This window comes from Athene noctua, chromosome 1 (assembly GCF_965140245.1).
Source record: "Athene noctua chromosome 1, bAthNoc1.hap1.1, whole genome shotgun sequence".
Lineage (NCBI taxonomy): Eukaryota > Metazoa > Chordata > Aves > Strigiformes > Strigidae > Athene > Athene noctua.
In genome coordinates, this window is record NC_134037.1 from 101,484,682 (window position 1) to 101,500,552 (window position 15,871).

General features: G+C 36.2%; 1 protein-coding gene across 3 annotated transcripts in view; it reads right to left on the bottom strand.

Annotated features, from left to right (window-relative positions):
* The window catches only part of MTA3 (metastasis associated 1 family member 3), a 141,243-nt gene that overhangs the window by 66,423 nt on the left and 58,949 nt on the right, over positions 1-15,871 (bottom strand). For all 3 annotated transcript variants that reach the window (XM_074897110.1, XM_074897112.1, XM_074897111.1), the window contains 2 exons: positions 7,191-7,290; positions 2,101-2,289 (listed from right to left, as the gene is read on the bottom strand). In XM_074897110.1, the coding sequence (XP_074753211.1) occupies positions 2,101-2,289; positions 7,191-7,290 (289 nt within the window). The remainder of the gene's footprint in view (positions 1-2,100; positions 2,290-7,190; positions 7,291-15,871) is intronic.

Sequence of the window (15,871 nt, forward strand, 5' to 3'; positions counted from 1 at the left end):
ACATCCAGATGAAACACCATTACCCCAACTACCTGCTATCTGTCAAGTAGTACATTTCAGCATTTCCATATTTAATTTCCTTCCTGAACACTTATATTCATGCTACAGATTACGTTTGCCATGTCTCTAGAAGATACTTTAGTCTGTTTTAACTATGATTGTGATGCCAGTATGTTCATTCACTCAGTAGGGATCTACAATTAAAGAAAGATAATTAAGGTGCTTGGACTGGATAACCATAATTCTTTTACACGTTGATTCACAACTCAGAAAACCTGTTTGACAGACGAAGTATGAATACCCTGTATTCTCTTTACCTACTCACTTAAATGACAAAACACTGAAGAGGCATGTGAATTTTCCAGAGGTTGCTCTGAACTGCCAGAGAAGCTTGAACAGCCATAGAATGTACTCTACCAAATGCTATTAAACACTAATTGAAAGAAGTAAAAATGATCACCTGCGTGACATTTTTGTATAAGAAAATTAGCAGAGAGGTGTCAGCAATACAAAAACAGGGAGAGGGAATTTTCAGTTTCTTTAATTTCTTCAGGGTAAAAAAGGACTACTCTAATCAGAGCAGCAGAAAAAAATTTAGGACTATAAAGTATCTTAAAATGAACATGTTAATGTTAAGGCATGTTACCACAACTTTCTGAAGTTGGAAAACAGTTGCTCCTGTTTTCTATAAATGGTACAAGTCTTGATTCTCATGGCCTTTCCTGGCATGTTTGAGATGTAAGAGTTACAAATTTGTGAAAACTGTTGATAATGAAAAAGTAAGAATTAACAAGCATAACAGCTGTCTCTTATGATTAGGAAAATAGTTATACACAGAGAACATAAAATATTCAGTCTTCTTTCATTCTACTACTCTGGGATGTGAAGTAATTCAAGTACTTCAAGTAAATTCAATTAACTTAAAAAGTTTAGGTTGATTAGGATTCACATAGGTTCTTAAAAGATATCAGAACCTCAACAAATGAGCTCCTATAACAGTTGATGAGTTAACAGCTGATGAAAATGATTATTCAAAAGCTAGACTCGTAAATTGGTAACAAATGAGCTTCTCCTATTAAAAAAAAAAAAAGGTAAACTCCTTTACACCATTTAATTTATAATAATTGTCTCACTGACTAATATTTAATGTTCATAGCTTAATGCTTGAGCTGCACATTGAATGTCAACTAGTGCCAATTCTTACTAATTGCTGGAAAAGTAAATGAACCTGCCCTTTAGAGAACTATCACGTAAGGGCTGCAATTGCAGCTGCCATGCCATGCCTTACAAATCCAGGCTGATTCAGAAAAGGCAACTTCTCTGGCATGTCATTACTCAAAGCAGGTATTACATAACCCTTTTGCTTCAGAAGAGTGCTAACAACCACCTTCTGCCATGCAACATGATAGTCTTGCCTGTACTGTGTCATCACTGTGTGACTGCTTAGGTTCAAGTTTAATCTCAGGCACCATAGGATTTAATTTTACTATTAGATCCCACATGGACACTCGAACAAGTTCATTACTCTGCATTAGAATTCAGCAAATTGAACCTTCGCTCCCTGTAGTCTGATACTTCAGTACCAAAAACAGTGTAGTTTGTACACATTGGAAAACATTTCCTTTGAGAAGTGCCAAAATACCTAATATGTCAAAATAACTTCCTGGACTGCACCCCAAACGCTATCTGAATATAAATTTCTCTCTGCTAAGGAGGAAACTCCAGCTTTCCAAAACCACTCAGGAGAATCAGCCATGTAGCTGCTCATGAATTTCACTAGAAATTGTGGGAAAGTTGCTGGAAGTTTTTCAGATGCTTGTAAAATCCTTGTAAAAATCCTTATGAAAACACACCAGCATGAGACATCCTACCTGGTATTAAACCATTAAATAAATTATCTTCTGTCAACATCTTTCCAAAGTACGACACCAAACAAGAAAGCATATTGACTTTCAGCCAGATAAAAAGTATATGTATGTTAATTACACATATTAGCTACACAGATTTCTCCTCTAGCTAATATTCCAAACTTACAGAAAACAGTTATGCTCACCCATGTGAAACCGCAGTAACAGAAAAGTGAACTAATTTCGTACTTACAAAGTCTTGTCGAATGTCATTGAAGTCCTTGCCATACTTTTCCAATGCCTCTTCAAATAAACTAGCTTCTGATGCTGACCACTCTTCCATTTCATCTCTACACAAGACAGGCCCTCCAACTGGCACCAGAACACTGATGGCACTGCTCAAATCATAGTTGTGCTTATGCAGTGTATCCATTGCATGAAACTAGCAAGGTGAAGGAAAGAATAAAAAACGTGTTTAAACAGGAGTCCATTTCAGTTAATGAAAATTCAATGTATTATTTTCTGTAAGCCACACGAGAAGCCTCAACTAATAAAGCTAAATTTAGAATCTATCTTAATATTATAGGTATTCTGCAACAGGGCATAAGGAAAATAAATTTTTAATTGCTTAATTTGGGAAAGAAAATGCCTTGATTGTTTACTAAAAATAACATTAGTTTATTAGTTCTTGTAAATTACTAGCAAACATTTCTACAGAATCTTTAGTTGGTAGAAATTGGTTCCAAGTAACCCAACAGAGACAGTAGCATATATTGACTGAGAGGCCATTTTCAATTAACAGAAGTTCTAAATAGTAGCTAAGCAGCTGCCCAAACATCTATGTGCTCAATATTCTCATTGCTCGGGAAGGAAGGCATTTAGTGTTTTAATTATCATCAAACTGAAAGACTAGCAAGATTTTTTGTCCCGTGCTAAATTCTTTTGTAAGAGATGGGTAAATGAGGTTTCTTTTGTTAATTCACTTTTTGTTATAAAAGAGGAAAACAGAAAATGAACAAGTTATAGCATTCTTCACTTTACAGGTAACACTAAATGCTCACTAACCAATGATGGGGAATATGAAAAGTACACAACTACATCACAGATCCACCTGCAGGTAAAACAAGCAACCTCAGCATCTCAAAAGACCCCATCACCACAGTCTTAAATTGTTGAGCCAAAGGGGCTGTTAGAGGTATAAAGCTCAGTAACATGTGTGACTATGTAACATCAGTCTCCTACTTCTTTGTCCCACCAGAGTTATGAGCTGTAACTGTAGCATGCAATGCTTCACACAGCCCTAAACTCACTTTATGAGAGAAGGCACTCAAAACCTTTCAAGGAACAAATACTCTTGAAGTATCTGTCAATATAGCACTTACAGAGCAATTCCAGTTGAGCTTCTACATACAAATGTACTGCAAATAATGAATTTTCCTTACCTTTTGCCATCTCCTATGAGTGGCTAAAGTCTTTCTTCAGCTTTCAATATACCTCTTTGAAAACTATCAAGCACAAGATTCTCGAACTGTTTCATCAGCAACAAGTAATGTCACTGTTACCCTACAATACATCCTTTTACTTATGGTTCAAGTCAAATTCACCAGTCTTGAGAAAAAGCCACGGTTAAAAGGAAGTATTCTAATCTGGAAATATGTAACATAAGGTCTAAAATCCATAATCTTCAGATTGTGGAGAGTAAAATAAAAACATTGCTTATCATTTAGGCAATGAGTAAATCAGGCCTAAAGACTGAACTCTTATTACAGTGTATGTGTTACCAAGGTTTAAATCTTTGTTTAAATTGCAGCCCTTGTGGAAAAGCAGTACATACCAGACATTTCCAAGCAGCTGCTAAATCCAATCTATTCACTGATAGCAACTTTCTTAAAAATGACGAGAGGTAAATAAATCAGGATCTTGATCTTGCTTTATGTTCATTTTTCCATGTATAATAAACATCTGATTTCATAAAGCTTTTTTTTGGTATTACTAAAGATTCATAATGAACTCTGTGGGGAAGTAGTGTCTCCACTGAGCTGCTCTGTAACAGAAGACCACTGATAAATTCCCATAATAACACCACTTTGTCATTTGTAGGTTTGTCAGCCCTCACCTGCAATCAAATTCCCACACTGCAGTGAGTAAACTGTGCTAGCAAAAGCAAAAGCAGCCTGAAGACATAACTTGATCCCAAGACACAAAGTCCTGGAGTATCTCCTTTTTACCTGCTTCACCCAAGTATGAGAGGACTGTAAGAAACAACTGGTGGGTAGCTGACACCTAGGGAGCAGGAGGCTGGGAAGACCTGCCATCACATCTCCCAAATAAGAGCTTGAAGGACAGAGGAAGAATGACCCTTCCCTAATAACTCTTGCTCAAAGCATACTGTCCAGCACAGACAAGGGGTCCACCAGATAAAAGGTATTAGCCACACAGACAGAGGAAACTTCAAGTCCAAATTTAAAGGAAGAAATTCTCCACCAAAAGCTAAGGAAGGGCTGCATGCAGCTGGAAAGAAAGGGAGTGACAGGGCATACTGCAAACAAGCTGTAACACACAGTTCACAAGCCAGCTGCAATTTCAGTAGTCAGTTAAATCAATTAAACTGAACTGCCTCCAACAAAGCACTCAAACTGGAAACAGAGTACGGGTTCTATAATTCAATAATATTTTAGGCATGCTTGTCTTATGAGCTACATATATGGAAGTATAATAAAAATCTTTAAAAAGACATCATTCAAAATGCAAAGGCAAACTTGTTCATACTTCTTGTTTTGAAGTGATATCCAAAACCAGATTTACATCCTTACAGTAAAGTAGCATGGGCTCTTCCAAACAAGCCCACCACAAAGAGCAAGTGATTCCATCAACCTGCTTTGCTTTAACTGCTCTCATTGTCAGTGTATGCGCTATAGAATGGTTAGGAATCTGAAAATGGAAGTCTTTCCAGTTTCTTTCTCTTCTGAGAGATCAGTTTTCATTATAAAATAAAACACTGCCTCTAAGAAGGCCAGAAATTCAAGTTTCAGTTGGTTGGTTGTCTTACAAATCTTTGTCACTGTAAGAAAAGAACATCTAGTATCATCTAAGAAGGTAAATACACAGTTTCATGTCTTTCAGTAGGGTTTTCTAAAAGCACTGGTAGTTTCCTGCCTTGTCTCATTACCTTCCACGTGTTTTCAAACTAAGGAAGTAGCATCTCACTTGCTGTTAAGCTGCAAGAGTTCCCTATTGTGCACATCCACCCTTAATTTATTCATGTTTATAAACCATGCATTTATTGAATGTTTTTGGGATCACTCTGTTTACAGTCATCTCTAACTGAAACAACTCATTAGGAATACTGGAAAGCCATAGGTGTGGTGTACAGAAATCACATTAATAGCACTTTAGGTGCAAGGGTTATCTGACTTGCATTAAGAATACAGACAGTATAATTTTCTTAGTGGCATGCACCTACATGCCTTCCAAAGCGTAAATGAGTTAGACCACAAGTTCTGTAAACGTCTGTACTAACTTTAACTGCTGCTCAAAATATGCTCCCAATCAACATGGAATGTCTGAAAGAGTAACTACTACAATGACAAATACGTCTTTTTCTTAACTTAGAAGGAAGTACATTGCCAAAGAGCAAAAGAGAAGGGTTTTAAAAAGCCGAGGGGGTAGGAAAATTAGAACAGACACAATAATTAAACCTGGGGTGGCTCCTCTGGTGCCTCATTATAAGATATGCCTTTCATTAAGTGTAATGGAACTTAATGGATCATTTGCCATGGAGAAACATTTATACAGCACTCAAACACTAAATGTATCCCTTTATTAGCAGCACTGCACATGTACTTTCAAACAAGATGAAATTGCTATAAGGATGAATCTAGTCCGTTAATCACTGAATACAGTAAGAAGGACTGTGAAATGTGTGGTATTTATTAGAAATTCTTAATCCAATGAAATCTTAATAAAATTAAAAATGTTAAACTAAAGAACTACTTTGATGAAAAAAATAAAGTATTTAATATGAACAGAATTGTGGTGGTAAGGTCATACCAGCAAGTATGAAACATAAAACTCATTTTGAGTATTACTGAAAATATTACATTTTGCCTTTGCCTTTACTACACTATCATAGTCCAGACTAAGTTTCCTGTTTAATGGTGTTTGAGTACACTCACCATACTTATGAACATATTTTATCTGGAATGTAAGAACTGCTCTATTGAATCAGACCAGTCTTCCATCTAGCCAAGCATTCTGTCTCTGACAGCAGCACCAAGGGTGGCTACTTAAGAGAAAATATGCAGGAAAGTCTAACCACAGTATGAGGTCAACTCCCATTTCATTCACCAGCATCCATAAACCTTGGGAATTAGCAATAGTTCTCCCTATTCTCCTCAGTACCCACTTATGGAACCATGCTCCACAATTTTTCTAACCCCTATTTTAACCTCCTGATATTGTCTGTTCCCACAAAACTTTGTGTAACTAAGTTCTAGGGGCTCTCTAGCTGCTTTGTGAGGCAGTACCTTAACTATTTTAATCTGATCTGTTAGTTTCATTGAGCATTCTCTAGCTCAAATACTCAAGTATCTGATGAACAGCAGATCTACTTTAGCCTTAACTATTTTCATGATTCTGTACACACTTAAACAATTCCTGCTGATGTCCCTGGCAATCTAAATCAAATTGATTCTATGAAACAGTAAGACTTTTTGTTCTCATACAATTTTCCTGGCATGCTTTTATTACTGTAGCACATCTTGTAATCTCAGCTAATATGAATACAGAGAGACAAAATTTTGGTTTCTAATAGATGTATTTTTGATTTCTTTAAAAGATGCAGTTGTTTACATTACGGTGAATGCTTTAACAAACTAAGGAAACATCCTAAGGGTATCCTAAGCAAAATGTTCTTCAAAAAGTTGCTTACAAAGTCAGATTGCTTAACCTTTAGTAAATTTACTGACACACACATCTAGTAAGTAAAACATATTATCTCAACAATTTTCAATCAGCTTACCACATACTTTAAATCACACTATTGATGAATTCTACCAAATGAATCCCTATAAAATGGGTATTATCCACTCTGCTGTGCAAATTACACATATGAAGATATTTAAATAGATTTCAGCTAAACTCAAATGATTTACAGTATGATTACAAGGGCATCACCAATAAGCTTACAGAAAACACCCAGGATTATCTACCGTACCCACATGCACCTTGCACACAGGTATCTAAGGGAAAACAGGTATCCAGAGGACAGGCACTCTGTAGTAATAGGTACTGCTGAATTCACAGATATTAAAAAAGTTTTAGGGTTTTTAAGAAGCCACCTACCAGTGTGATGTCTCGGGAAGCAGCAGCTGCACTCATGTGTAAACTAGGTTGCCTGACAGAACTACTGCAGTCCAACGCTCGAGCAAACGTGCCAACCGCACTACAACAGAGAAACAGTAGACAGTAAATACACAGAAAGATGGAACCTCTTTTTTATTACGAGACCATGTCATATGTATAAAAGTGTCCTGAAAATAAAACTCACACACTGCTACTCTTAAAATTCAGCTCTTTGCTAACAAAGGACAATTTGATAAAGACAAATCACTCAAGACTGCAGTAAAAACTCTGGCCTTCTCCCCTAAAAGCAACAACCTATATATAATAAGAACAACAACAGGGAAACAAAAGATATTCCACAAATTCTAATGTACCAACTTCTTCATGTACCAATTTTTTTATTAATTATGAAGTTAAAGACTCTACTCAGTTTGGTTTCTACAACCATGACTATTATTTTTTGAATTAAAAAACCACAACACTGCTTAACAAATTACAATAAAATTAAAAAAGGAGGTTCACCATATTTCCGTGAAGACATTAGTAACATTTTATTCACTTCAGTAATGTATGTCTACTACTTCCATTAGTAAGGCAAAGAAAACATATTAGCTTAGTCTAAGGCATGTCCAAACCAATATTTTTATTACAGGTTTTAATTAATAATGAAATAAACGGATTTCTCAGCTTACTTAATAAAAGCATTCCAGCATTATTGAAATGGATATGCTCTTCTCCAAACCTTTACCTTTTTTTCTCCCCCCTCACTTTTGTTGATGCATTGTATATGGTTTATTATACTTACGAGAGAAACAAAATACAAGGAATGGAGATGAAGAAGTAGTGAGTTAGTGACTGTTCTAAACTGCAAACTTTTCTTGGAAGCACATCTATATCATGCACAGTGAATATGTGTACGAGAATTTGACTGGGCTCAGTGTATCAGACAAGAACGAGCAAAGATGCAGCGACATGTGAAAAATTACTAATTAATAGAATGGAAATTGCTGCAGTACTCCGAGCTGCATAATGCCTCTTGAGGTTCATTGTGTCACTGTGATATTAGGAAAGAATTATTTGTTGCAATTATTATGTAAGTTCTTCTAAATTCAAAGACCCAATACTCACCTAACATTTTTAATATAGTTTATGCCTCTGGACTAAGGACTGGAGCCTAATTCAGCAATTACACTCCACACAAGTTACAAATGCAGATTTATAACAGTGAGAAATATCATTGACAGAGATCGACACATGAAAGTGTCACATTACTCTGTACTATAAACCCGATGTTCCACAATAAAATCATGTAATGTGCATCAAGAGTTTAACTCACTAAGGTGTATTATTAATCGTGGAAAAACTAGTAACAACATCTCCTATTGCAATTGTATACTGAATCTCAAAACATTTAATACTGAATGCATGTTTCAGCACTTGCTGCCAAAAACTTGTAAGACACAGCTAAGATTCAACGGCAGTGATTCACACTCCAGATATTAACTGCTTAAATTTCTAAAGGCTGTGGAATAAATTATAGCCAAACGTTGTTTCACAACCTTTGCTCCCTCTTTGCAGAGATGGCAAATACGTGACAAGAATACACACACACACATATACTATTTTCTTTTTTAAAAGTTTGGCAGTACATAAAACAGTATTTGTCCACAAATCAGTCCGAGAATAAGGCTCTATTGTGAACACATTTCCTGATAGTCAGTCAACCTCTTTAAACATGTTGGCATTGATAAGGGTTGTAGCTAAACAGCCTTTCCTGTGATCCTTCTGTCGCTACTGTTCAAACCAGTAAAGCAGCATGCGGCATGACTGTATTTCCCTTCTGCTGCTACCTAACAGCTTCTTCTCTTCCTTTTGCATAATTAACACTATTTTCTTTTGACCATATTTCTAAAACAAAATCAGAGTATGCCATGAAAATTACAAAGAGTATGTCCTCACGAGTCACTCTCTAGCACATCAAGCTTTTTAGGTTGACTTCAGAGCCCAAGCATATGTGAATTATGTTGCCCACTACTCAAAGTCAAGATTAAGACACAATATAAAGCTAAGTTTATTTTGAATAAGTGATAAAGAGATAAGAATTGATGCATTAGTTGACATCGCCTCCAGAGCTGTACTGAGTAGGAGAGGATCGCAACCATCAGAGGAACGCTGCGTGGGAGCATGGGGTACGTGAGTGCAAAACAAATAAGAACCACCATAAAATGTAGGCAGGGTGCCAGTTTGGGGGGCGGGGCATGGGAGGGGACAGAGGGACATGGGACACAACAAGGCGGGGGGAAAGGGGGTGTCTGTGGTTATATGTTGAAATCAACATAACTTCCAGTTCACCTGTCCCTGGAAACTTCTGAAAAAGAGTTAATTTTTCAAACAATCCAAATAAGTGTAGGAATTCTAAAGCATTTGGCTACGAAATGGTAACTAGTCTCAAACCTTAACAGTGACATAGTGCTCTGTATAATCTAGCCATACAATCCAAACCCAAATTCAATAATAATTTTAGAAATCATTAAAATACCTTTTTATGTTTTTCCATTTAAAAAACAGATATGAGGAGCATATTGATACAAAGGTCAAACATTTTCTTTGTCATTTTTCCTTGCTTTTTTTTTTCCTAATAATACCATCAAAGAATGATTTAAAAAATGTTAAAAGGAAAACCACTATTGTCTTCACCTACCTGTTACCAAAACTCAGTATTAAGCCAATGTGGGCTGAACAGTCAGACCCTAACTACTCATGTTTTTCCTTTACAGTCTTAAATGTAAATGTTCCATTAGGTTGGTAGGATCCAAAAATAACTGTAAATGCTTAATTGAAAGTACATTTATTTCAATAATAACAATAATAAACTCATGTAACCAAAAATACGTGCTCAGCAAGCTAGTCACAAATTAGTTATTCAATGAATAATTAAAATATCGAGACTTCAAACAGAAACCAACAGCCCCCACGCTGCCCAAAATAAGCTGAAGCCAAAAGGCATATAGACGGTGAATGACACACATGACAGATATGAACAAGAATTATAAACAATTGGTGATACCTGCAGAGAGACCCCTCTTTGCACAGGCTGTACCAGCAATCAGGTATAAGAGCTTTAACGGCTAGACCAAATGATCCACTGTTACCTTAATTAGGTTTTCCTTAGTTTAATTATCTTAAAGACCAGAACCAAGAACATTCTCTCTAGAACTTACAACAAAGATTATAGCTGACAATCATACAAACATAAAACAAATCATGATAATTCAGTGCCAGAATCTAAGACCATGGAATAAATCCACAAATACAGCAAAACTCAACAATATTTATGTCCAAAAAACCCTCACAGTGAAGTCTCTAGGGAGGAAGTAGCTCATGATCATTTTGTTGTGCCTGTGTGCCCTACATTCAGGAAAAATTTCAGATTATGTATTGAACACAGAAAATACACTGCTCCACATTTCTTATAACTTACATCTAAGACATTAAAGGAAGCAATTGTTCAAATTTTTGCATAAGAATAGTATTAATGGTAGCCAGTGAAACTGTGAAGCAGCAAATGCAAAAGACTGTTCTAAAGATTCAATTGCTCATCAGTAACTAGGTTCTGAAAATGGATGTTATTTACCAAAGACAATCTGGAAACACTGTGACTATACCTCAGGATTAATATAGTTACTAGTCTCCCCAGTAGCAACAGCAGTCCAGCATCAAATCAGATCCAGAAAATTCTGGATCCAGGCCAGTAACTTTTTTTTCTTCTACCTTGTATTCACAAAAACCCAGCTGAGACAGGGATTTTTTTTAATCTGAGGATGTTTATTTTTAAAATGTTCACTTTTATACACTGTTTCTCTGTTTCAGTGATATGAGTAGTGAATACACTCTGGTCAAATCTGTTTAAAGCAAATTACCTTTGTGCATAGATGAATCCACAAATTCACAATTTTCCTCACGTATTTGCAAACTAATAAATTGAAACCTATGCTTCACCTCAGAGTTAATGTTTTTGAGGAAAATAATTATGTGGATTTTTCATGGCTTCCTACATATTAGGAAAGCTTTTTGTCTTCCTTATTAATACATCAATGATGTAATAATCCCCTTCACTATGAGTTGGAAACAGTCCTAGAAGATGACCTCTTAGACTGCTATCAGTAACAGCATTTTACAAACAGTCAATTAATATCTGATTGCTCTGTAACAGAGCCATGTGACAGTTAAAATCATGGAAAGAAGATAAAAAACACTCTTCAGTGGAGTATGTGTAATCAGCATAACAGTGAAGTTGAAAAAGAACTCTTGAGATTTTTACTACTGGATAATGCAAAATCTGACACAAAGAACATATTCGTAGCAAAATGATGCTGTTCCAGAAGACACATTTTCCTTGCATTTCTGTCTGTACAGTGCTATGCTTCATTATCACTTCAGATATTTAGTGCACAAAGGGAGATGACATGATTAACATGAAAGTCACCTGCCACTAATCTTTCTCTGAAAGAATCTCAAAGTTTGGGTAGGATGTGGCATTACACATAATGTCCCCTATGCACCACAACTAACCTTCAGTTTCATTACTAAATGAATAGAGGTGGAACATATGTGGAATCTTTTTTATTCAACAGAATAGAACCCAATACATGCAAGTTGTTTCATTTACAGCATATGATTTAAGTGAACATCTGTACACCATCCTGAAATTTTAGTCACAGAGGAATAAGTTTACAGCCCCCAAAAAGCAGGTCCATGAAAACGCTGCTGCAGAAATCTTTTCTTTATAATGGAATAGATCAAAATTCATTAAAAAAAATGCAAAAAGAAATTCAGCTCCAAGTCTGAATTAGCTGTTTTGAAATTTATTTGGTCAAGAAGAAATACAGCAACACAAAATGCACAAAGGAGTAAACATGTATTGGCCAAGCATGAAAGAAAGGCAGAAACATAGCATCTTTGATACTCATAGTAAACTTGATGTGAACATGTTTTTCCTTTTTATTGCCAAACCATCTGCCTACCATTAGATGCTGTAACTCACCTTGCTAGCAAACATCTAGTTTTGTGAGTGCAGCACTGGCATCCAGATTTTACACCATCTTTATTGCATAATTTTATGTTGCAATTCTGCCATTAAATTTCATTACCTCTTTAATGAACTCCAATTCCTCCCACTTCTCACCATCTAAAGAGAATCCAGAAGCACACTAATACTGAAGCTTTCAAACTAGTGACTTCTATGTATTTGTTTTCATTGACGAGCTTTGGGAGTTTTGTCTGCTGCCGCTGACAACACTGAATTATCTTGCAAGAACATTGTATTACTATTTGAGCACACTTTTAAACGTTTTTACTTATTGTTCTTAGTTGACAAGTGTATTCTTTTCCTCAATATGATGAAAGACACATTGCTAGCAGAAGTTGCATTGTGTTCCCCTCCACACTGTAAGATAAATTTATATACCATGAGCACTTATACCATAAGTGCTCATGGTACCATAAGATATACCATGAGCACTTATAACTAAATCAATAGTAAGCAACAGAAAATGAATATAAGCACTGTCTTAGAGAAAAAGGAAAAGTGGGAACAACACAGGAAGGATCAAGCTCTAATTCAAAATGACTAACACATAATCTTCCATTCTTCTGTGATTTGCTATCAAAAATTAGCTGGCATTAAAATGAAGACAAATATGTTATGTTAGCCTGCGGTATGCAATGCCATTTTAATTTTAAAGAAATCAAAGAAAAAAATTTTAAGGTAGAGATGCAGTGCTTTAAGGCTATTTTAATGAGTCTTCAAAACTCTGGTTTAGTTGGAAATAAGCTGGGACCACAAATGTCTGTAAAAAACCTTGACTTAAGAGACATATTCCCTCCAGAAGACTATGCTGATAATGTAGTTAGATGAAGCAGAATAAAAGAAGTTAATTGTTTCACTGCATCATAAAGTACATAAATGGAACTAGAACATACCAAAAATATATCGTGTAATGAATTACAGGCTATATTAGCAGATAGAAAGAAAATGAAAAAAATGGGTTGGGTCTATGGCTCTCAGCATCTGTCTGGACTGGAGCCCACAGATCCTACCACTTCTGAGTCTGGTCAGGTCCATTTTCAACTCGACAAACTAAAAAAGAAGACAGAACTATTACGTTATACATACAGTAGGAAAGTTTCTATTTCCTAATACTATGCAACTTGGAACAGAGTTAGAAAGAGAGCAGGAGATGTCACAAAGAAACTAAATACTCCTTGTATATTAGGAAATAGAGACTGATGACTGAGAAAATGGTGCATCTGTATCAGTGTTTTAGTTCAAATTAGGAATGGAGTGTCAAAGCAACGGTCCCCAGCATCTTTATCTACTGCACTTTAATCAGCAAAAGGTCTCTTGTAGCATACAAACTGGATTTCTGTTAAGTTAAACAGTAGTTCCACATACTCAATAGATATTTAGTCCACAGGACCACATCAGAGTTAGCCTAAAAATAAAACTGCTCAAAATGTGCAAGTGTGGATGCTAGGTCCTCAGCATCAAACATTTCAATTCTACAAATCCACTTCTACTGTATTGTACTATTTGCTAACGTGGACAGATCTAAACTGTTGTGGCAGCTTCTCAAGAGTCCTGTTCTTTGAAGCCAGCAGACACAGGAGAACTGTTGTCAATATAAATGACGGAACAAAAATTGGTTGATGAAGCTGTATCTTATTTGAACAGAGTAAAAAATGGTGTTGGAATTCTCACTGCCAGAGTGAAAATCACAGCACATTGCACAAAAACCAACTCAAAACCAGAATACATTAATCAGTCTGATGCCTCAAGCTTCACTTAACAGATGCTTTCTCTAGTTCGGGCAAGAGCTCTTGCCCAAATTATGCTTCAGTAGTACCAATAAGGTACTTACAAGATTTGTAAATCCACACTCAAGCAAGACTACTGAGGGAGCTCAAGGTTAAGAATCTTTTTGCTCAAGTACTCTTCCACTTTTTTCAAAATCTCCACAGATTTTTATGGCACTGCTATCTCCAATTTCTGGACAGGATAGGCATTATTCTACCTTTATATGAAGCAAATTATTGCATACTAGGGCTTACTAACAGGCTCGGACTGATCAAGCATATAAACATAGAAAAAATGCCTCTAGTTCCTGAGACAGTAAACAAACCTTGTAAGACTGAGAAAGCTACATGCGCAAGACCAAATATAAATGTTCTTGCATATGGGCAACACAGATAGAAAAAGAGAGTATTTAAATACCTTCTAAAGAACCAACAAAGTGTGCTTGAGTGATTGAAAAAGCTAAAGCCTGTAACAACAAAAGCAACTCTTCCTTCAACCAGAGCAGACTGAAAAACACTGAGAAGAAATACTCATGCCTTTGATGCAGCATGTAAAAAGGATGATGTGAAAATGCTTTTAAAATTTCAAATATAGATAGCATACACACTTAACCAAAATCACATATAGGAATGCATTTAGGAAAGAGTTCTTATATTGTCAGAATTTCAAATCTGCAAAACTAAAGATAACCAGAGGAATCCCATTCTCTCTGGAAACTCAGCAGGCATAGGCAATATCCAGTGAACAGGAACTAGGCCACAGCAGAGCTATCTCCTGAGTCTGTGAACACAGTTTACGGTATCATAATACCAACTCCACTATTACTCAGGCAGCTTTTAATGGTCCAGTATAACGAAAGCTTTTACCTCTAAGCACACAACATACTGAATTTAAAGCTGCCACAATCATCATAGGAGAACTGTTTCTCCAGAAGTTGGTGAAAATCTGTCTCAGAAGCACTTAATGCAACAGAAATGTGATCTTGCAGCCTGTGAATACAAGCACACAGGAGCTTGGAAATAGCTTGTGTCAGTTCCAAAGGAGCTTGGAAAGATGAATAGAGTTTTGTGGAAGTACATCAATAAAGTGGTACCTGAGTAACGTCTGATTACAGAAGGTCATTAGCGACTGCCTACCACAAGATCTTGTGGCAAGACAATTATTTAGCTACAACCAAGACCCACTCTGCCATAACAGAAACCTTCTTTACAGAAATTTATCACCTTCTACACAAATGCAGTCTTGGTCAGGGCACAGAATGTCTTAAGTAAGGGGAAGAAAAGAGAAGAATTTTCAAAAAAAAAAATTCATCAACTCTCTGTCACTTCTCAGCAGACTGCTTACTGGTACACTCCTCTGGGAACATTTTCAGCTTCACAATATATTACTTAAGCTCCCCAGAGTGGCTGCAAAACAAGGAGTGGAGGGATGTGAAAGCAATGAATGAACTCTTCAAAAACATACATAATCTTCATGTAGATGTTTTTTTAGAGCACTCCACAATGATCTGCCCATACATGTTCAGGTATTATATTGCTTGTAATAGAAGTAGTTGATGTTCTGGGTTCTGTTCTATAGAGCATCTACCAGGCATTGTGATCTTCTGAACAGATGCATGCTAACAGCTCTACCCCTCTGGCTTGCTTGGAAAATCAACAGGGCCAGGCAATTTTTACTACTGCCTAGAAAGGACACAGCACTACAAAGTGAGGGAGAAAGAAGAAACCCAGGTGGATCAGAATCTGAACTGTAAAACAATAAATCAGCAACTCATTTCACCATACACATAAGCCGGAAAACATAAAGCAACTTCTCCATTTCCTTT